At 38.0% G+C, this 21,623-nt stretch overlaps 1 protein-coding gene across 1 annotated transcript; it reads left to right on the top strand.

The window, feature by feature from the left end:
• The first annotated feature begins 536 nt into the window (after positions 1-536).
• Positions 537-18,359, top strand: LOC103716161 (ubiquitin carboxyl-terminal hydrolase 18-like). The gene is made up of 11 exons (XM_008804048.3): positions 537-1,072; positions 10,009-11,170; positions 11,301-11,389; positions 12,128-12,213; positions 12,309-12,471; positions 15,503-15,623; positions 15,741-15,898; positions 16,465-16,549; positions 16,707-16,919; positions 17,423-17,484; positions 17,567-18,359. The coding sequence occupies exons 1-11, from the start codon at positions 948-950 to the stop codon at positions 18,267-18,269; spliced, it is 2,967 nt and encodes a 988-aa protein (XP_008802270.2). The 5' UTR covers positions 537-947; the 3' UTR covers positions 18,270-18,359.
• The last annotated feature ends 3,264 nt before the right edge of the window (positions 18,360-21,623 follow it).

The following is a 21,623-nucleotide window of genomic DNA, read 5'->3' as shown; positions in this document are numbered from 1 at the left end:
ACAAGTGGTTAGATTATGTCATCCGGTCGTAATCAAAATCAAAACACGGATCGGACGGCTGTGATAGGTGCGCTCCCCATCCTGGTCGGAGCCGGTGGGAGACGGAACCCGCGAAGAGCGGCCTCGGAATATCGAGCTTGCGAAGATTTCACGCTGGTCGAAGCCGTAAAATTTCCATTAATGCTACGACTCCCAGCTAGTCACCACAATTTCTCCAAGCGTTCCCGGAACCAGTTTGAATTAATGACACGTGGTATCAGAACCCTTTTGGTTCAAAGGTTGGGTCTGCTAGGCTTTTTTAGCGAAAATTCCTTTCCCCACCTCTACCCCTCCCCGCACGCCGGGCCCGCTTCCGCTGCTCCTCCGGAATTTCCAAAACGTCGACCTCCTTTCCTAAAATGAAGGACTCCAATTGTTTCGTAGGTCCTAATATTTGTCTTATTAAGAGTACAGGATAATAAATAAATTCTTAAGGAGCAGCAGATCTGATTTCAGCCCCTTTTGCTCTCCGTCACTACCAAGGCAAGCGTTATGCTCTGTTTTTATTCTTCCTCTCCTTTTCCTGTCTGCTCTCCCCTCCTCTCCTCTTCGGCGATATCGACACCGCCTAATCGTGTATCTGCACCCACTGCAGAGGGATCACCACCGTCGGGATCTGGTAGGTCCGATCGAGGGCCGCTGGATGCGAAGCCGACGGGGGCGGATATATGAGTAGGACTCCCGCGGAGAGGAGGGCGGGGAACGGGAGCTGTGGGCCGGCGAGGGGCGCCGGATAAATGCCCTACGTGGGGATCTAGGGCTCACCGGGGCGGCGCTGGTGCTCGTCCTCGTCGTCGGGGCCGGTGCTGGCCCTGGTGGTGCGGCGGAGATGGCGGCTCGCGGTGGCGAGGCAGGAGGAGGTCCGGCGGTTGGTGTTCCTCGCGGCAGAGGAGGCCGAGAGGGCGGAGATGGAGGCCGTGCTTGCTTATGCGGCAGAATCGACCGCCGTAGGGGCGCCGGCGAGGCCGGTGTGTGCAGTTTGCTTCAGCCCCACCACGACGAGGTGCTCTCGGTGCAAAGCCGTCAGATACTGGTCAGTGGGCACAAAATCTTCTCGTTTCTTTTGTTTATTCTGTTGATTTTCTGGAATTTTATCTACCTGCTGGTGAAATTGGGCTCTTGTATGGTGGATTTATATGTGGTTCCACGAATTGGGGATGTTAATGGGGTGGAATTAGGGTTACAGTGTTCGATTCGCGCAATTGAGGATTCTTGGTTTCTGGGAAATTGGTTCATGGATCTAAAAGTATACCCCCTTTTGTTATCACAGAATTGCATGGTAGAGCCAAATTTGGGTTGATGATGTTATTAATTGTTAATAGAAATTCTGCTGTCCTTATTACTAGAAATTTTGCTTTTTATTTTTGAGTAGACAGCAATACTTATGACCAGTGTTCTGGAGTCTGAGATAAAAGTCAGCTCTACCCAGCATATTAGCAGAATAAGGCAATTGCTGAGATGCGATGAGATGACAATAAACCAAACAACTGTTTGGTATTAGGCAAGTTGCATTGCTATGAATTGAGAAGATGAAGCAAAAACTGAGTTTTCGAGAATACCATATGAGATTTTTGGGGATCGGAAACTTAACATTATATGCTCCAGTTGAACGGACAAATTTTGAGTTTAAGACAGCCAATACACTACAGCAGAAGATTTCATGATGCTGTTTAATGCAATGGTCCCTTTCTCGTGGAAACAATCCTTTTAACTAGAGTATGACTATTGGCTTCTTATTTATCCATGGTGAATGAGCTTGAAATCTAGTTTTTGGTTGTTTGTCTTTTTATGCATTTAACTTCCTACATTGAGGTCTGCACCTGCTTTGGGTATGCTTCTTTCGACTCACAATCATTCTAACAATTATGATGAAATTATTGCATTCTTTGATCCAAGGCCCGCCGAACCAGTACCAGAATCCATACAGGTCGGCAGGCGGGTTGATACGGTACTGGTTCAGTACTGTACTGACACACGGTACTCTTAGGCGTACAGATTTTTAATTTTTTTAAAGTTTTTCAAGTTTAATTAATTGGTAATCAATCTTTTTTAATTTTTTCAATGATTTTAAATCTAATTTGATGTATTTTTTTAATATATTTTTGATGTTTGTATGATCCTGATTTAATCTAAAGATGCATCTTATTGTTTTCAAATGATACAAAATCTAGTATAATTAATGAGATATTGCATGCTACAAAAAACGATATGAAATATGCTAAAATCAACTAGTAAGGTGAAAAATATAAAATAATACAATCAATTATATATATTTAAAGTACAACGTACATACGAATATCTAAAATTTTGTCGAGTGGCGATGCTTCTCGCAGATATTCGGATCATTAGCATAGTCAGGAGGCACATCAACCCATCTTTCTAGCCAAGCAGCGTTATAGTTTTCTATGTTTATCCTATAAGGAATGTGTTCTGGGTTATAAGTACTCTTGGATCTCTCGTTGAAGGGGCTCATTTGAATAAGCCGATATTAAAATCTGACCTGTAAGATGCTCTGAGCTGCCTCGGGCCTTTTCAATCTCTTCTTTTAACAAAAGAAGGAAAGGAAGAAGGGGCTCGGTTCTGAATCGGGCCGACTTGGTCCGGTCTGCTTCGCATCGAGTTCGAATGGAACCGCCCTGTTCTGGCCGGTTCACGCCCGGTTCTAATTGGTTCGAGATTCGTTCTGGCCACTTTGGTGCCAGACTTGATTTTATTAGGCGAACCGACTCAGTCCTTGACTGGGTCAGCTTGGTATGGGCCGAACTGGGTGGTTCATCCGACCTTGCTTTGATCAAACTAAATTACTTGTAGCCCAATAACAATAGGATCCTTTTTGTTAGTTCCTTGATAGAACTAATTTGCTAGTAACTATGTTGTGAAAATTCCATTAAATTTAATGTTCTATGAAGTGTGACATTTATCTATTTGAGCTTTTCTTAGTTGCGTGGCTCTCTGTCACTTTTTAGGATTACTACCTTGCATATGCAATCCAAGTCTCTCATGTTTTTTTTCTGCTTCATTTATTTATGCTAGAAGTTATGATGTATCGGAATACCCTAGGAAGTCTTTTGATTTGGTAAGGATAATTGTTAATCATAAGGAGTAGGAGAAGTGTATTATTGGCATAAACTAACTTGAGGTATCATATAAACGCCAACAGTTTAGATTGTTCATGATTTATCTCAGTCAGTCAACAATCTACTTACGATCGTGCTTAGTAAGTGGATAATTGTGAACAAAACAGTAATTTTATCAAGTCATAATTTACAAGCCTCCTCTTTAAATCAATAAGGGCTTTGTCACAGCCAATTTCTTTTTTTGAAGGTAATGTTTTTGTTTCAAAGTGCATATTTCTTAATTAATAATGCTGATATTAAAATAAAAAATAGGGCCATTACCTAGTTATGGTCCTAGCAATCTAGAGTCATGGGAGGAGTGATTTGGGGACATACCTAACTTTTGGTTTTCTTAATAAAGTTGTCATCCTAGGACTTGAACATTCAGCACTGCGCTTATGCGCCTAGCAATGGCCCCTATATTAAAATAAAAATATGATGCAAAAAGAGAGGTAATAAAAATTTACAAATTTATTGATCATATGGAAAAGAGTCAATGAAAGAAGTGATTGGTCTCAGTGTTTCTTCAAGCATTCCTTTCATTGCGTTTCCATCTTGATTTATCCAAGGAAGGGCACATAGAAAAGCATGTCTTTAGCTTAATCACCAACTATGGATACAAGCATTCAATAAAGTGTTTCAAGCATGGAATGTTGTACCACCTAAACCATCCAGATCGGGATGTACAGTGCTATATGGGGGGTGGACTAGCATAATTCTGTCCCTCAATTCGAGAAATCCAGCGAAACAGAGAAAAGAGAGGAGCAAGAGGAAAAAAGAGGGAGAGAGGAGGGGGGAGAGAGAGGAAGGGAGGGGGAGAGAGAGGCCGGGAGGAGGGAGAGGGCTTTCAAGCCCCCTCTCCAGCCGCATGGTAGCAGGGGCGGAGCCTTCTCTCTCCCTCTCCCTCTCGGCACTTGTCTCTCTCTCTCCCTTGCCCTCCCTCTCTCTCTTTAATGAAATAGGGGCTCCAACCCGATTTTCATGTGACTGAAGGAGAGGGGACTTGAAAGCTCTCCCTCCCTCCCTCTCTCTCTCTCTCTCTCTCCCTCCCTCCCTTCCTCCCTCTCCCTCCTTCCCTCCCTCTCTCTCGCTTCCTCTTTCCTTCTCCCTATCCCCCTCCCCCTCCCTCACTAGCTCCGGTTGTGTCGGTACGGTTTCGGAACGGAATGGCTCGGTATCGTACTATACAGTACCGTTGAGCAACTGGTACGGGTTCAGGTACTGGCACAGCATACCTTAATTTCTATAATTTTTCTGAATAAAAAAGACAAGTTAAATTGCTCACATTAACTTTTCTCGTCCTTGAGTCATCATATGCTCCTTGATTTTTCTGGCTGAAATAAACTATGCATGTTTGGACTCTAGAGAGCAAATGAAAGAGTGGACATTTTTTTGAGTCACGACCCTTTGGCTACTTATTTGCACACATGATAGTGTGCTTTGGTATCTGCGCATTCTCTTGAAAGGGATAAACATTTATGGCAAATGCTTGTTATGTGTGAAATAAGAGGTGGCTGCCACCTATGTTCTGTTGTGTTGTATTTCATTTAGGACTTGTGCTATTGAGTTTTTGGGAGGGCTGATATTCAGTCCTTCAAATGGAAAGGTGAACAATTCTGGTAGCCAAGGACCTTCTTTCCCCCAACAATTATGCCAATATTTATTTGAAACACTTTATCATGCAGTTTAGTGGGGTTGGGATAGCTCATTTAAATTTATTTATCTGCTTAACATAAATAGAGTATAGGGCATTGTTGGCCTTGATTTGAGATTTTCATGTTGATATTCTCCTCTCTTCCCTTCCCTTTACCTTTCTCCTTTTCTCCTGTATTTTGTGAGACTTCATCCAATCAACGTTGTATATGTTTTTGCTATTTCCTTTTGTTTTTCTATGAGAAATTTTACCTTGATTAGTTGATTAAGTGGTGAAATTCTTTTGCTTTTTTTTTTTTGTTGAATTAGAGCTATTTACCACTTATGATAAAGAAAAACAAATGAATATTCAACTTGTAATGTACTGTAATTCTTAAGGCTATGTTACCTAAAACATAAAAGTTCTTTGTCCACAATAAGAACTCTGTGGTCCATTTTTGGTCCCTTTGAAATTTGGTATCATTTCTATGTTTGTAGAAATAAGATTGCTCATGATAAGATAGAAAAATTCAAATATAATGTCTGATTGTGCAACAAAATGGAGGTTGCAATCACAGTTTGATGGGTACATATTGAGGCTCCTATTTTACAAATCAAAAAATGCTAGCTGACCAAAGTCATGCTCCAGTAATTTTATAGCTATGTATGTCTTCAGCTAACATTTCGTGTTATGAACTCATTGCTTTTCGGTAATTCCCACTCTTTTCATTAGCTGATCAACCAAACAGTTCATGAATATCTTGGACTTGGTTTGGCTAGGAAACTGGCCAAGCTCAAATGCTTTTTAAAGCTGGGCTTATAAACCAGTCGAGCTTGAATACCTTAGGCTTGCAAAAATTAATAGGAGTTTAGCTTGACTTGATAAAAAACTCATTTAGGCTCAGTTCAATTGACGAATCGAGCTTGAACACATGCATCAAGCTTGGCTTGAGCCCCATTACCCTTTTATATAATGACTAATAAGTCAACCCTAAACAGCCTATTACGTGGCTCAGCCCAGTTCATTTCCACCCCTACATATGTTCTTCTCTATATACCATTTATTTTATACAAAGTCTTGGATGTGGATGTGTAAATTATAGAACTAGGTATTAGTGGGGCTCCAAGTGGTTTGTATGGATCTGGCTTTGATCTAGAACCAATCCAAAATTAACCCCAAGTTATTTGGGTTAGAGTTGGATTAAGCAATATCACCTGTTGAATACGGATTTGATTTGCATAACTAAGTTCCAATTCGGACCCTAATCAACTCGAACTGATGAAAATCGGGGACCTATATATTTTAGATCCCTCCCTGAATATAATAAAGTAATTTTGTTTTAGTAATATTTTTTTAATTGGAGTAGTTGTCATTAACTTGTGGTGCTCATTATAATTTATGTAGTTATCAAGCAAACTTTATGTAGCATAGGTTGTTGATAATGTCTATATGTTGCTTTTTTTTTTTGCATTATATGTTTATGATATAATTAAATAGCAAGTTCATACATGTTTGTTATGGTTGTGCTTGAATTATTTTTGACCTGATTGACCTGAAAAATGCAATGAACTGATAAAACAAATACTGAACCAAGCTTATCTGATTAGCATGGAAGTGGATTATGTTTGGGTTCAATTTTTTAACCTAATTTAACTGTGAATTAGACTTAGGGTAAGTCAACTCCTGATGCAACCCGATTTGCTTGGGAGTGAATTTGGAGACACAAACAAGAAGGTGACTTCTCGAATAGTATATGATATGGAGGCACCTAGAAAACATCTTAATTAACTATATGATAATGAGTTTGTATGTTGTCATATCATTGAAAGAAATGCATAATGTAAGGTTTTAAAGAAATTCAATATTTAATACTATATGTTAAGCAAATTCTTATGACCATTGGCCATCAATCATTCTTTGGCATCTCACATGGAAGCTTGGCACCAATACCATAAGAAAAGAGGCCTTGCGCACTTACTGCCATTCCACCAAGAGAGTCCTAGAGAAATAAAAAACTAGGATGGGAATCCAGTTCAATCTATTTAATGTCCTAATGTGACTTACAGCCATATATTTTCTAGATATAGAACTCCGATATGACAAATTGAGATGTGGTAGGTGGAGAATCTCTCCTCCATGCCTATGCTATGCTAGTGAGTCCATATGTATGTTCCGTTCTCAATCTGAAGGAAATATTTTCCTCCAAAAGAAAATACTCAATTGGATGTTGCGAATGTATCAATTAAATTATGAAAATAATATAAAGTAAAATCAAATGGGAATGCCAATCATCAATAATCTATACATGAAAGCCTTTCAAGTCTGATTTCATCCACTGTTTAACAAACTTTTTCCCAATCTATTAGGAAAATACTAGCCATACATACGTGATGCTAATGTTGCACTACACCAGCATAACACTAGTGATGCGTAATGATGCATTTGGTGTAATGTAAGACCAATTTTAATTAAAATGTGGTATTGATAGAAGAAACCCAATTTAAGATGACGCAAAACATCAAGAAGTGGGTCGAAAAATGGAAAGAGGAGGAAAGAGGAGTAGGTTTGGGTCTGGCTACTTAGTAGACGATTCCAGCTGCCTAGGCCTAGTTTGAAAGTCAATTATGGGGTGGGATAAGGCAATCATTCTATCTTATCCCCAAGATAAATGCGCTAGCACTACAAAAATATATTGAAGCATTGATCCTGGACAAAAATCAGGGATAACTAAGGTTCAATGTTTCTTAGTTACCATCGAATCGGGTTATCCCCATGTTTTATCCCACCCGCATTATTAAAATGACCAAAGCGACCCTTTATTAGCAAAATTAATGACAAAGGGAGGGTATTTCTGCTTTTTAATGTCTGTTATATTATTGTACAATGTAATCATGAGGTGTGAATGAAAAAATTTCCAAACAAAAATGATTTATCCTGTGGTATCCCATCTGAATTAACAATACCAATCAAGGATAACACCAACTCATCCCTGAATTGCTTGTCCTACTTGTAGACTAGGTAAGTTTAACTAATTAACTATTTTTGTTCTTAATATGGAGTTGGTGGTAAGGGTTCATTTGGTCATTGGGTTTATGAGAAAAGAGCAGATTTATCTTCCAATTAAACATCACTAGCAATCAAGCATGTGCAATAAACGTTGAAGAAAAATGATAAAAAATATAAATATAAATTTAAAATTATATTAATAACTAACAAATAAATGAAAAAAATCAATATATAAAATTGTTTATAAAGCAAAGAAAATAAGGGAAAATTAATTAGAATAATATAGATATAAGTATAGAACAAAGTAATAGGTATCCTTGTTGAGGTAAGGAGTGATGGGTGGACTAACAAGTGTAGGGATGGTGTATGGATGAGAGATATTAAATGAATTTAATTTTGGAAAGATTGAGGGGGAGAATGGTGTGAATTATAATATATATGTATATGTATATATAGCAAGAGAGGGAGGGTTAATTTCGGAAAGAGAGGGAGTGATGGTGTTGATTAAGAGACAATCCAATCAATAAGCTATAAATTGGTACCGAATGCTATACCATTTTTCCATCAGAATGGTAGATATTGGCACCAAGATTACGCTATGAAACTAACAATATTAAAATAAATGCAAAACCATCGATACCAACATACATGGTTGGTATGGTATTGGTGGTATGCATCATTATGGACCAATAGGCACTGGTATGTACATACATACAAATTGTAATCAAGCTGAGTCTGATCAAGCGTAGGTTTGGTGAAGCTCAGCTTGAATTAATTTCGAGCTTGAAAATTGAGATAAAGTTGTAATCAAGCCAAGTTTGATCAAGCCTATGTTTGGGGAAGCCTAGCTTGAATTAATTTCGATCTTGAAAATTGAGATCAAAATTGGCTGGTTTCTTATTTGATTAAGCCTAATTTCGAACTAAGGTCAACTCAAGCCTATTATGATTGTCTTGATAACCAAGGTTTTGAATACTGGTGACTGAGCCCCATTATTTTTCCATAAGAATAGTATGGTATTGGATGGTACCAATACCGATAGTGTGTACTAAAACTAACATCAAAAGAATGGAAGGTTATCTCTACCAACTGGTACGGTCGGTATTGTACCATCAATATGGACCTTTATGGGTTGGTACATGCTAGTACAACAATATGTATTGGTATGGATGGTTTCGTTGTACTGGCACCCATACTGGTGCCAATTTCACATAAGTATGGTACAATACCAATGGAACTACCCCATTCTAGTAGTGTTTGAATGCATGCTGATAACCTTTATTAGTATTGAGTTTGAATGTAGCTAGAGTTGAGCTCGGTCTAAACTTAGCTCAAGCTCCAATCAAGCATAGTACATAAAGCTTGGTTGAAGCTTGATTCATTGGTTAAATACAACTGTATCAGAGGCATCTACTGAATCAATCCATCAGTTAATTATATGCTGATATATATATATAATTAACTAAGATGAATCAATGAATCAAGCTTTAACCAATGATTCAGTAGATGTATGTATGTATGCATGTATCTATATATATAATTTACTTTACTGACTTTGCAACCTCTTAGGTTTGGCTTGATATGACTTTCAAGCCTATCATTGTGATCAAGCTTGGCTAACATAGAATTGAGCTTGATTTGAGCTTATTTTGACTAGAGCTCAAGGCATTCTTGAACTGCACAGAGACCAATTGACAATCCTGGCTTTTAACATAGAAGCTTGGAATTGGAGTCTTGGATGCCAAATTCTTGCTTGGATCATGATGTAGGTGATACACTTGCCTTGTTAGGTTCAGCAATGAGTCGTACCAAGGATATGATAGAAAAACAGAATATGTCAAGAAAAGGAAATAATTGCTCTAATTGGATTCTATTGTCAAGGAGATGAGTTGTGTTGGGAGCTGTCAGCATGTGAAAGAAAGATGGATGAGAAAAGGATACCTCTTCAGTATTCATCACAGATATGCCATTCAAAAGTTACTTTTTATAAAATTTTGGATCAAAGCCTAATGCCAATCTGGGAATAAAAATTAGATGGATTGTCTTTGCAGAATGTTCGAGAAAGTCAAAATTCCCTTGTCATGACATAGTATGATAAATTTCTACCCTCCTGCCTGTGTGATGTTATTAAATGTGTTCTACAATTAACCACCATGCTATGCATTATCTTATCGACAAGCTCCTAGTTCAACCTTCTTTTTTTCATTGTTGCAGCTCTGGCAAATGTCAAATTGTTCACTGGAGACAAGGCCACAAGGAAGAATGCCGTCCTCCATGTATTGAAGATAAGTACGATGGCCGAACAAACATTTCTGATCTGAAAGAAGTACCAGTTGAACAATCCATTGAATCTGGCAACAGTTTGGAATTTGAAGAACAGCCACATGCTAAAGCAGCTGAGACTTCCCCAAAGAGACCATCATCTGAATCCAACTGCTGTAGTAACATTCTTACTGAAGACAAGCCTGAGGACAAACCTGCTGTGGATGCATCTGAAACTGAACACACTTCTGATTCTTTTTCCTCATCAGCACCTAGCTGCTCGACATTTTCTGGAAGTACGGAAACCTCTGATGATGGTTCTACCAGCGAGGAACCACTTCTATCCCATAGTGCTAAACTAGGTGTATCTTCAACTCATGATACTTCTCCTAGCTTCAAAGTAGCAGTTGATGTTAGTAACATGAATTTTACCAAAGCTTCGCCTGCTGAACTTGCCAGTGCAAGCATTCCTGAAAGTAGTGTTCCTTGCTCGAGTAACTCAAAGCAGAGTGTATCCGCAAGTAAAACTGAAAGCATTGAGTGCAAGCCTAGTGCTCATTCAGGCATAACTCCATGTTCTAGTGCCACTGTTGAAGGTGATATGAATGTAGATCATGGTGCTGGAAAAGATAATTTATCCTATTCTCATGCATGTCCAGAGGATGAATGTGTTGAGCTAGATGTTGAATCTTCTTCACAACTGTCTAAGTTCCCTGGGAAGAATGATCCCTTTAGTACGAGTTCTAGAAATGAAGATTCTTTGCACAGAGCTGCTTCATCAGAAGGAACAGCTAAATTCGAGCATAAGGAAATGCAGACCGTGGGCACTGAAAATTCAAGTTGTATTGCCAGCAGGAGGAGCTATGGGATGTTGCAGAAATCTACGAGTACAAAATCGTTTAAATCTGCTTCTTCTGCTGTTCAATCATCTTCTGATGGTTGTGTCCACACAATTGGAACTGTTAAATCCTTGAAGGTTGATAATGCACCAACAATTCCTATTAGATCATCCGAGAGTAGAGGATCTATGCCAAATGGTCTGACAACATCCATGAAGAGAGTTGTTAAGCAGTTTACAGCTCCAAAAGTTTCAAGGCATTATCCATCAGAAGTGGTAAGCAATCTATCAAATAAATCTTAATGGTATTAGTTCGCATTCCTGCATATCTGTACATACATTATGGGTTTAGTTGCTTATTCTGGATTTTGGTGAGATTTATTGCATGTGTATTTTATTTGTTCAGATGCTTTTCCCATATGATCTCTTCATCAGACTTTACAACTGTGACAAAGTGGAACTGCGCCCTTGTGGTCTTACTAACTGTGGCAACAGGTAAAGGATTTTGCTGCCGTACAAAACTTTTTTTTAGAATGAACGTGTGTGTGCTGATGCGGATTAGCTTTAGTCTTCTAATGTTCTTATCACTGTCTATGTTCCATTTAGATTGAAACTAATCTAATCTAGTCACCAATACTTCTGGTTTTAATGACCAACTAATTAGGCAGATAATGTTTGTTGTCTAATAAATGTAATTTATTTATTTTATTGGTACATTCTTCCTTGTCTTCTACCCTCATGTTTTGTTTAACTTGGTTAAACCCTAAAGCTTGTGTGCCATCAATTTTCATTCAAATATATTATACTGTTCTTCTGCATATAGCAAGATTCTTGCATATCAGAAACTGGTATCCACAAGAAGATGGAGTCATTTTCTCAATATATTTAAAAAGATCTAACAAATTCCCTTAGAATGACAATGTGAAAGTACCTTGTCATGCACTATGGATGGCTGTAGGGTCATACATTTCCTTGTTTAAATCATTTTACCTTAGTACCTTCATCTCTTGTCCAAAGCTGGACATAAGCGGCATGACCAATTCTTCAATGATGTGGTCAATAATGCATTATCTAGGATTCTATTCATTGCTTTTAATTTTAATTTATAAGCCATGACATTGCGATATGATTGGCTCAAGATAAATGCTGTGGTCTGTTTATAAGGCCCTATTTATATCAAAAATATGATCAATGTAGTTTATTTTCTTAGATGTTTGTTCATATTTACTGCAGCTGTTATGCAAATGCTGTGCTCCAGTGCTTGGCATTTACGCGGCCCCTTGCTGCATATCTTCTTGAAGGACTTCATTCAAAAACATGTATATTTTTTTTCACCTGATTTATTCTTTGATATTCTATTTTTAGTTTTAATATTAAAATGGCTAATCTTTCATTTTATTTAATTTGTTCTTAGGTCCAAAGACAGAGTGGTGCTTTGTCTGTGAACTTGAAAGACTATTGATGATGGCAAAGCAAGGAAAATCTCCTTTGTCCCCTGCTGGAATTCTTTCTCATTTAAGCAACATTGGTAGTAATTTTGGTCATGGAAGAGAAGAAGATGCCCATGAATTTTTAAGGTGAAGTGCTATTGTTTTTTAATTGAAAACTTTGTTTCATATCATATGATATAAATATCAAACTTAATAATAATTATTTGACATGATACATGACTTGAATGTTATATGAATATGGGCAGTATAGAATTCTCTATTTGATAAATGTTTAATAGATACATAGGAAAAATAATTTGTGGAGTAATCAATGACAGATTATTTAATTAGTTATTGCCAACCTCTAGTTGTCTCTTTCCTATTTTAAGATCATGCTATAAAGGGGTTAAAGGGACCTAGAAGGGGTTTAAGGCTCTGCTTTTTCCACTCGAGTGAGATGACTAGTTGTCTGCAATCTAGAAATGGCAGGCGGGATTTGGGTGGCAAAGATGTCAAACATGTAACATTGCTTACAGAAATATAATACTGTTACCCAGCAGGCTGGCCGATGTGAATGCAAAACAGAGTGAAAAACCATTGAGGAAGGTGATTATATCTAGATTTATAGGCGGAGACTGAATTAGGAAGGTAACCATTTTTTTTTCATTCTGGAGAGGTGATTTTGAGGATTTTTAGCAATTTGGCATGTGCCTAGGTTTACCTTCAGAGAAGTGCCAATAAAGTTTGGCAATACAAATGGAATGCCTTTACCATGTTAATGCCGATAAAGTTTGACCACCTGCTACATTACATTGGTAGAGGGATGTATCAATGAGGATACCTGATGGAGTTAAGGAAATGCAGTGGTTTGGTGCCTAAATTAATCTAATATCTCGAGGGATTTGGAGTTTCATGGAATGCTCGGTCATGCTTGATCATGGAATGTTTAATCTGTGATGAACAAATGATACTAGAGCCATAGAAGTATCTTTGGCTCACATTGTCTTGAAAATGGTGTTCTATTGAGACTACAGTATTTATTGATGTTGAGATTGTCCCCTGTGAAACTTAAAATCTGATCCCCTTATCCTGGGCAATCTTTAGAAATGGGTTGAGAGATACTAGTATAACCGTATGAATTGAGGCTCAAGTATTTACTACTGATGGGATATTCTCTTGTAAAATCCAAAACTTGATGGTCTTATCTAGGACAGTCTTTAGAAATGGGTTGAGAGATAATAGTATGTAACTGTACCCATAACCGTCAAAGCCTTGTCCCAACTAGTTGAGGTCGTCTTTATGAGTTCTCATTTGTGAAGCTTTGTAATTCAGGGTTTTCCTGATATAATTTCTAACTTTTACATATCCTTTCTCACGACTGCTATCTGTGTTACCTTTGATATTTCCCTTCCTTTTCGACATTGTTCGTTAAAGTGCCCTGCTTACTGAGATCTGTTATTGCCCTATGTGCCCCTGCCATGTGATTTATGTAATGATGGAAGATATTTCTCCCTTCTTTTAAAAGTTTTGATGGTAGTTTTTCATTCCATTTAGATTTTTTTAATTGTATTTCATTGATCCTTTATTCTATTACTAACATATTTCTATCTTTGACATTTCTACTTTCTTTTCACCTTATTATACAATTTTTCCTTAGTCAAGGAATATTTTGTGGCTGTCTATGGTTTGATCTAAGCAGATATCTCAGCGGAGAGGTCAGTTTTGTATCAATACATGCACTCACTGATTCGATATAATTGATATCTTGATCCATATATATCAGCCAATATAATTTGATATAACCCAAAACATCAGTCTATGTGGTATTAACATATTGGCTGAGATTTCCTAACCCATTTTAAATTAATTCCTCAATTACTACTTATACAAATTGATATCTTCAAATTGTAATTAAGCCCAAATTTGTTCTATTGCTGAGATTTTATCTTCTATATCCCTGAAATATTTGGCCGAGATCTTTGAAGATCTTAAACCTTCGTTTTTAAGCCCTAGTTTTCATATTGAACAAGAAAATCCTGGATCTTGGTCTCAGCCACGGTGATGGCCAAGATCTTCCAATTTTAAAAATTTTATCTGTGCCTTGAATGAGTTTGTGGCTTTCTTTCCCGTTCCATTTGTTTGATCTTTGATGAGGCACCACTTTTTAATTATGCTTTGGCCTCTGATGGCTCAATACAACTTTCAAAACACATACTAACAGCAAAGGAATCCCGGCAGGTGGTATCTTTCTATTTGTTGAAGGCTTGCTGATACCAATGTTCTCCATGTGTCTGCCTTTGTCAAGGATTTCTGAGATGAGAAATATCTACCAAATTGGAAATTCTTAAATGATTTTTAAAATTAAATTTGACTCTATTGCTGAGACCAGCTCTACATAATAGGATCAACAAAAATGATGTTCTGAATATGTGTAACAGTTAGAGACCCACCCATTACAAGGAGTTTCTATTTTTTTCCATCAAAACAACAGAAAGTTCAACCGCCCCCAAAAAAGGGTTTTTTATATGAATACCCTTCTAAATATTGAATTGTGTATAAATACCCTCCCAAAATTGATATTTGTATGTATACCTTCGTAAAACACTTGTTTTGCTTTTCTATCTTTTTTTTATTCTTGTTTTTGCATATGAACCCACACCATCTAACGCTATTAAAAATTAACGGTTTCAAATTAAAATGACCAAAATACTCTTAATGGGTAGTGTACAAAACGAAACATTTATAAGACGCTTGCGATGGGGACAAAAAAGTAACTTCAAAATTTTATTTTATTTTAATTAAAATAAATATGGTTTTTATTAACAGTGTTAGAAGAACCATTATATTAGGGGCATTTATACAAAAATAATGTTTTATGAGGATACATAAATAAATATAAATTTTAAAAGGGTATTCACGCAAATTTGAATTTTTAGAAGAGTATTCATCGAAAAAAACCCCAAAAAAGAAGGGGAAAATGGGGAAAAAAACACATTGGTGCTGTAAATCATACAAAGACTGTGTGTTTTGGTTGCCCGCTCCGCATGATTACTTTCCATGTATTCAATTTATTTGGTTGGGAAGATGGACTTAATGCAATGCTGAGATATGATTTGTTTTCCTTGTCGGTGTTATCAAAGGCATTCAGGAGCATAAGTTTAGTGATATGTTTTGGCAGGTATGCTATTGAAGCAATGCAATCTGCATGCCTCAAGGAAGCTGGGACAAATGTAACTGGCCCATTAGTTGAAGAGACAACACTTATACAACTAATTTTTGGTGGTTACCTGCGGTCAAAGGTAATGTTATCCTAGATTTTCTTATTTTATTTTTGTTATGGTTCATTTATGAATACCATATAAGAAATCTGTTGCTAGTGAGACAACTCGTGAAATGATAATGACTGGTAAATGCAGATAAGGTGCATGAGATGTCAAGGAAAATCTGAGCGTTGTGAACGAATGATGGATCTTACTGTCGAAATAAATGGGGACATTGGTACCCTTGAAGAAGCACTTTCTCGTTTTACAGCTACTGAGATTTTGGATGGAGAGAACAAGTACCAGTGTGACAGGTGCATTGGTTTTTATTCCTAAGAGATCTCCACTTAGATTATCTTTTACTTTTTTTGTTCATTAGTTTGGATGTGTCATATGTTTCACCAACCTCAGTAGTGTCCTATAGGGTTTGGAACTGTAGCTTCCTCCGTCTGATCTTATGTTCTCATTTTGCCTGGCTACACATTTAGTTTCTGTGTTGAACACAAGCTGATCTTTTGGTATCTGATATCTCATAGCTACCAACTTTCTTTTTTGGCTCATTACTTAAAAATGACCTGATTCATATAGAGCATTACTGAATTTGTTCCATTATGGTGAATAATGTATCTCATGTCTGCAGCTTTTAACACTGTTATAGTGACGTCTGAAGGTATTTATATTGATTAAACAGGGACTTTTGTGCTTTATTTGTGATTGGCTGCTTCTTTCATGTTCTCAATAGACCTTTATATACAACTCCTTGATGTGTGTTTTTAGCATGCTCTTCATGGTGATGATCTGCTATGATAACATTTTCTCTCCCTAAGTTTTGTGATCTTTATTTACAATCTTTTACCATATTGCACGTGTTCTTTGGCAGGTGTAAATCATATGAGCGAGCAAAAAAGAAATTGACGATATTGGAGGCTCCTAACATCCTTACTATTGCATTGAAACGTTTTCAGGTAATTATTAAAAAGCTCAATTATGTATGTATCAAATTAACCTTGCAGCTGGTTATAGGTTATCTTTGTTGTATTTTCTGAATGAGTTAAATTGGAACACAACTTTGTCAATAACAACTAATTCAATTTTTGGTCCATTCCTTCCTATGTTATACAGTCTGGTAAATTTGGCAAGCTCAACAAATCTATCCGGTTCCCTGAGTACCTGGATTTAGCTCGTTATATGAGTGGAACAGATGACAAGTCCCCTGTTTATAGGCTCTATGCGGTGGTTGTTCATCTGGATATCATGAATGCTTCTTTTTCTGGTCACTATGTGTGTTATGTGAGGGCTACGCAGGGCAAGTGGTACAAGACTGATGACAGCACGGTATGCTACGTATTCTAAAATTTTCTTTCTGAGAAATCTAGTGCCACAGTTATTCTGTTATGGTGTAGAGATTGCATATGATTTGTTATTTATAGGTGGAGCTACTTCGGCCAAACTTTGCATTCATTAGTTTGGTCGTCAGTTTTATTGTCTTTTTCTTTCTAGTTTATTTCATTAAATATTTTTACCTAAAATGATAAAATCGGTAAATTACAGTTAATGATTTTTACCTAACTGGAATTGTTCCATCAATAAAGAGTTTATCTCTCGCCATTTGCTGCAAGGCTATTCACAATTGATGTCCATTGATGTAGTATGAAAACAGGGTTCATTTACTGCTGTGATATTTCTATTGCAGTTAATATTTATAATCTGGGAACCTTTGTGACTTAAAGAAAAAGAAAAGATAAGGAACAAGCCACGTGATTGAATTAATATGATTGTTTGCTCATTTACATACACAAACAAGAAGGTGCCTGAATATCTATTTATGTTATGTTTAGGTGAAACCTGTGGAGCTTGAAAGAGTCTTGTCAAAAGGCGCATACATGCTTCTTTATGCGAGGTAAAGTACATCTGAGGAGAGCCACTCTCTAATCATTTGGGTTTCTCTATTCTAAACATTACCAAATTCACTCCTTAATCAGGTGCTCACCTCGTGCTCCAAGTTCAATAAGGAAAGCACTGTCCCATGAGCAACTACAGAAAAAAAAGATCAAGGAAATGAAGATCAAACCCAATTCCATGTACTTACAACGCAGTTCGTCAATTGCACATCGGAGGAGCCTGTTTCACTCACAGCGGTCCATGGATGATGCTGCCAATTTTCAACCATATGATCTGTTTGATGAAAGAATCCGTCCTCCCAAAATAGATTCGTCCAGCGACAGTTCTTCCCTTTTCAGCTGCTCGTCTGAGGGGTCTGGTAGCACTGAGAGCACAAGGGACTCGATCAGTACTGATGAGTACTCTGAATACTTATTTGGAGAGTCTGACCGGATTGGTTGGAACAGTCCTTTAAGATCTTCCGAGGACTCGGATGGCTTCAATTACTCTCCTTCAAGTACCCTGAGAAGCAGCGATTCCACATCGACTCTCAGTTCTTCAGGATGGGAGGCAAACCGGGTGGAGGTTGTGAGGATTGAGGATAGGAAGCGTCAGGACAGCAGAGAAGGGTTTTTGGAGGGCAACATGAGCCCTTCCTTTTTGTACCCTGACTCGGTTAAGCAGTGTACAAAGTTGACAGCAGAACTTAGGACTACAGGGACTGACCGGGTTAACCCTAATGAGGTGAAGCCCAATGTGTTATTTAGAAAGTCTAAGGAAAGAGCAGCCCAGACATTTTATTGATGGTTTGGGTTGTACAGAAATAAGGTAGCTGTAATATTATCTCGTTCTGGTTCGAAGAAAATGAAAAGAATGATAGGTTTTTCTTTACCATTGTGTTCTTATTTTTATGTAGCCTTCTTAATATAGGGTATAGACAATAACCTTCAAAGATGTCTTCAGATGTTGTACCAATAAATCCACATAACGTCCCTATTGCTCTTGCCATCGGACAGCTTTCGGTCTATGCCAGTCCAGTCTTGACCCAGCCCATCTGGATTCCTATTGCCCACATGACTTTGAGAGAGAGAATATGAAGCATCTCTCTCATCATGGAGCAGTTCATGAGCACATATATCTTGTGTTTGGCTTTGATTGGGTCATGAGAGGGATGGATGAAGTTGGAAGAATGGATAATTTTTATCGTCTGTTTGGTTTAAAAAATTTAAGAACAGTGGAAATTTTTATCGACCGATCTACTAATTTGTATCCTCCAAATTAAGGATAAATGGAACATGTAAGGATGAGTTTTTACTTTGACAAAATTTTCTCATTATTATTATTATTATTATTATTATTATTATTATTTTGACAAAGTTCTAATTTTTTTTTTTTTTTTGTCTTTTAGGTGACAAGAGGCTTATGCCCTATCTTTTTATTTTACCTATACTAGTAACTCTATACTATTAAATCTTATTACTAATTATTTTTTTAATTTTAAAATACAGTTTTTATAATTATAAGTGGATAAGTAGAATGGTCTTCTATTTTTCGATTTATATTCATTATTTTTAGTTAAGTATTTATATACAATTAACTAACTTTTTAAATTAAATTATAAATTAATTAGTTATTTATATAATTAATATATAAATAAATAAATTTATATATAATTAATGTATAAAATTATTTAATTTAATTAAACTAAAATTAAATATTTATATATTTTTTTATGTAATTATAAATTATAAAGATTATAAGTTTATATGTTGGCCTAATAATATTTTTTTATCAAAGAATAGTTTAATAAAAATGTTATTCAAATATTATCCATCTTTCGTCTCATTCCTATAACAAATAAAGGAAGGAATCTTTTTCCATCCTGTCTCTCTTATCCATTCTTTCTTCCCTATTTAACATTCCTCCAATCCATCTTGCATACTAAATAGAGTTGGGCTCTGTTTGGAATCATCCAGTGCCCCAATCCTCATAGATTTTTTTTTTTCCCGATCATTTCTCTTGCTATCTTCCTTCTCTCCCCTTCTGGTACTCTCTTTTCCTCTCGATGCTATCGGATCTGGTGGATCGTTCCTAGAGCTGTCAACGGGCCGAGCTGCTCGAGCTTGGCTCGGGCCCGGCTCGGTAAAAACTCGGCTTGAGCTCGGCTCGTTAGTCAAACGAGCTCGAGCCCGAGCCCAAAATGAGGTCCGTTTAAAACCGAGTCTGAGCCCGAGCTCAAGCACGAGCAGCTCACGAACCCAAATGAGAGCTCAGTTCAATTAACAATTTAATTAGGTTCCAATTAAACTTGTACTCAATCCAATTAAATTTTATTAGGCTTAATCAATTTAAATTCCAATCTGATTGAACCCAGTTAGATTTAGATCATACCTAACCCGAACTAACCCAAATCCATTTAATTTCTTTAAAACAAATTGGATCGGTTCGGGTTCAGACTCAACCCGTTAACCCGAACCAACCCTTTAACCATTCCCTCCTCTTTCTTTTCCTTTTCTTTTTTTCCTTTCTTCTCGGTTTCTCCCAAATCTTCCCAACCCCACCTCCGGCTCCACCCCCACCTCTACGGGCCACGGCTTCGTTCTCCTCGCCCCAAGCCCCAAGCTGATGCCCCCCTCCCCAACATCCCCTCCGACGACGAGGACGACGACGCCGCCGCCACCGTACACTCGATCCCAGCTCTCCGAGAAGCTCCGCCGCCTCTGCAAGAAGTTCCGCATCATCTCCGGCCGGGCACCCTTCCTACGCCTCTTTTCCTTTCTCCGCCCCCGATGCCGCCACCTCCGGCGAGGAAGGTACCAAGCGCCGCCGCCCCAACCCCCGAGCCCCATCCGGCAGTTCCCGCGCCGAGGCTCCCCCTACACCTTAGATTTCAGTCTCTCCCCCGTGGCCGAGCCTGCGGCGCCCGCGGCCGTGCCCACGGCCGACGCCTGTGCCGGCGATGCTCGCGGTTGTCCCCTTCTTTCTTCTCTTCTTCTTTTTTTTCTTTCTTTCTTTCCTTCGTTCTTCTCACCTCCGACGAACTCCTCTGACGAACCGACGATGCCTGACAGGGATGGGGATGGGGATGGGGATGGGGCGGGCTCGAGCTCGGGCTGGGGCAAACGAGCCTTACGAGCTCAAGCCCGAGTCGGGCTGTGCCAAGCGAGCCCGAGCCTAAAATTTTATGAAACGAGCTGAGCCGAGCCTGCAGAGGCTCGGGCTCGGCTCGGCTCGTTAACAACCCTAATCGTTTCCAAACAGGACCTTAGCATTTTAAAAAAAATCTAAAATAATCGTATGATTTGCGATTATTAGAGCTTTGAAATTATAATGCTTCACATAGTGAAAGAGTAGCTCTTTTAGGTCAAATATGTGAGCATCTTTTAGTTTATAATGCAAATCCCTTATTTGCTGGATATGGCACCATCTCCAATTCAAGCTAATAAATTGTTGCAACAAAATTTAATGGGCCTTTATGAATGTCCTTCACCATACTTTTGATTATAAATCCAAATAGCACAATTGCTTCAGTCTAGCATCGAAATAAAGACGAGCTCCCATTCAGACATAGCCAAACAAATTATTTTCTAACCTAAAGGCCATTGCTTTTCCATCCGAAAAATATTCAAATCCCATCTGACAAAGGAAAACCTAGTGCAGAAACCACAATTCAACCCTTTTTAATGGATCCTTTCCCAAACTTCGCCCCTACTTCTTTAAAATGTCTTAAAGAAAAACTCTCAACTAAATTTTATTTTTATTTTTTTTAAAAATCATCCTTATAAGTTGGACAATACCCAAAATACTATTAGCCTAATGATGGCTTTGCAAAATTATTTCATTTAAACACTGAAAATGAGACTACAACCACTCGCCTGTTTGTCATACAAAGGGCTAAAAATGTCCCACCGAGGCTGGATTGATCAAGACCAGGTGGTGCACTTGTCCTCTGATCAAACTTAGACCACCACATCAATGTCAAGCTTGCAACTCGGAAACTTCCTCAATGCTGTCTCTCATATGACTCTGTATTTGGCCCATAGCAACCACAATCATGTACCATACGTTCAGCATCAGCAGTCGCTACCAGAATACCCTCCAGAGTCCAGAAGGTGGCTTCTATTCTATGTCCAATCATCGTCACTTAATATTGACATG

Source organism: Phoenix dactylifera, chromosome 6, assembly GCF_009389715.1.
Source record: "Phoenix dactylifera cultivar Barhee BC4 chromosome 6, palm_55x_up_171113_PBpolish2nd_filt_p, whole genome shotgun sequence".
Classification (NCBI taxonomy): Eukaryota; Viridiplantae; Streptophyta; class Magnoliopsida; order Arecales; family Arecaceae; genus Phoenix; species Phoenix dactylifera.
The sequence above is the reverse complement of the archived record's forward strand: the minus strand, read 5'-3'. Positions and strand labels throughout refer to the sequence as shown.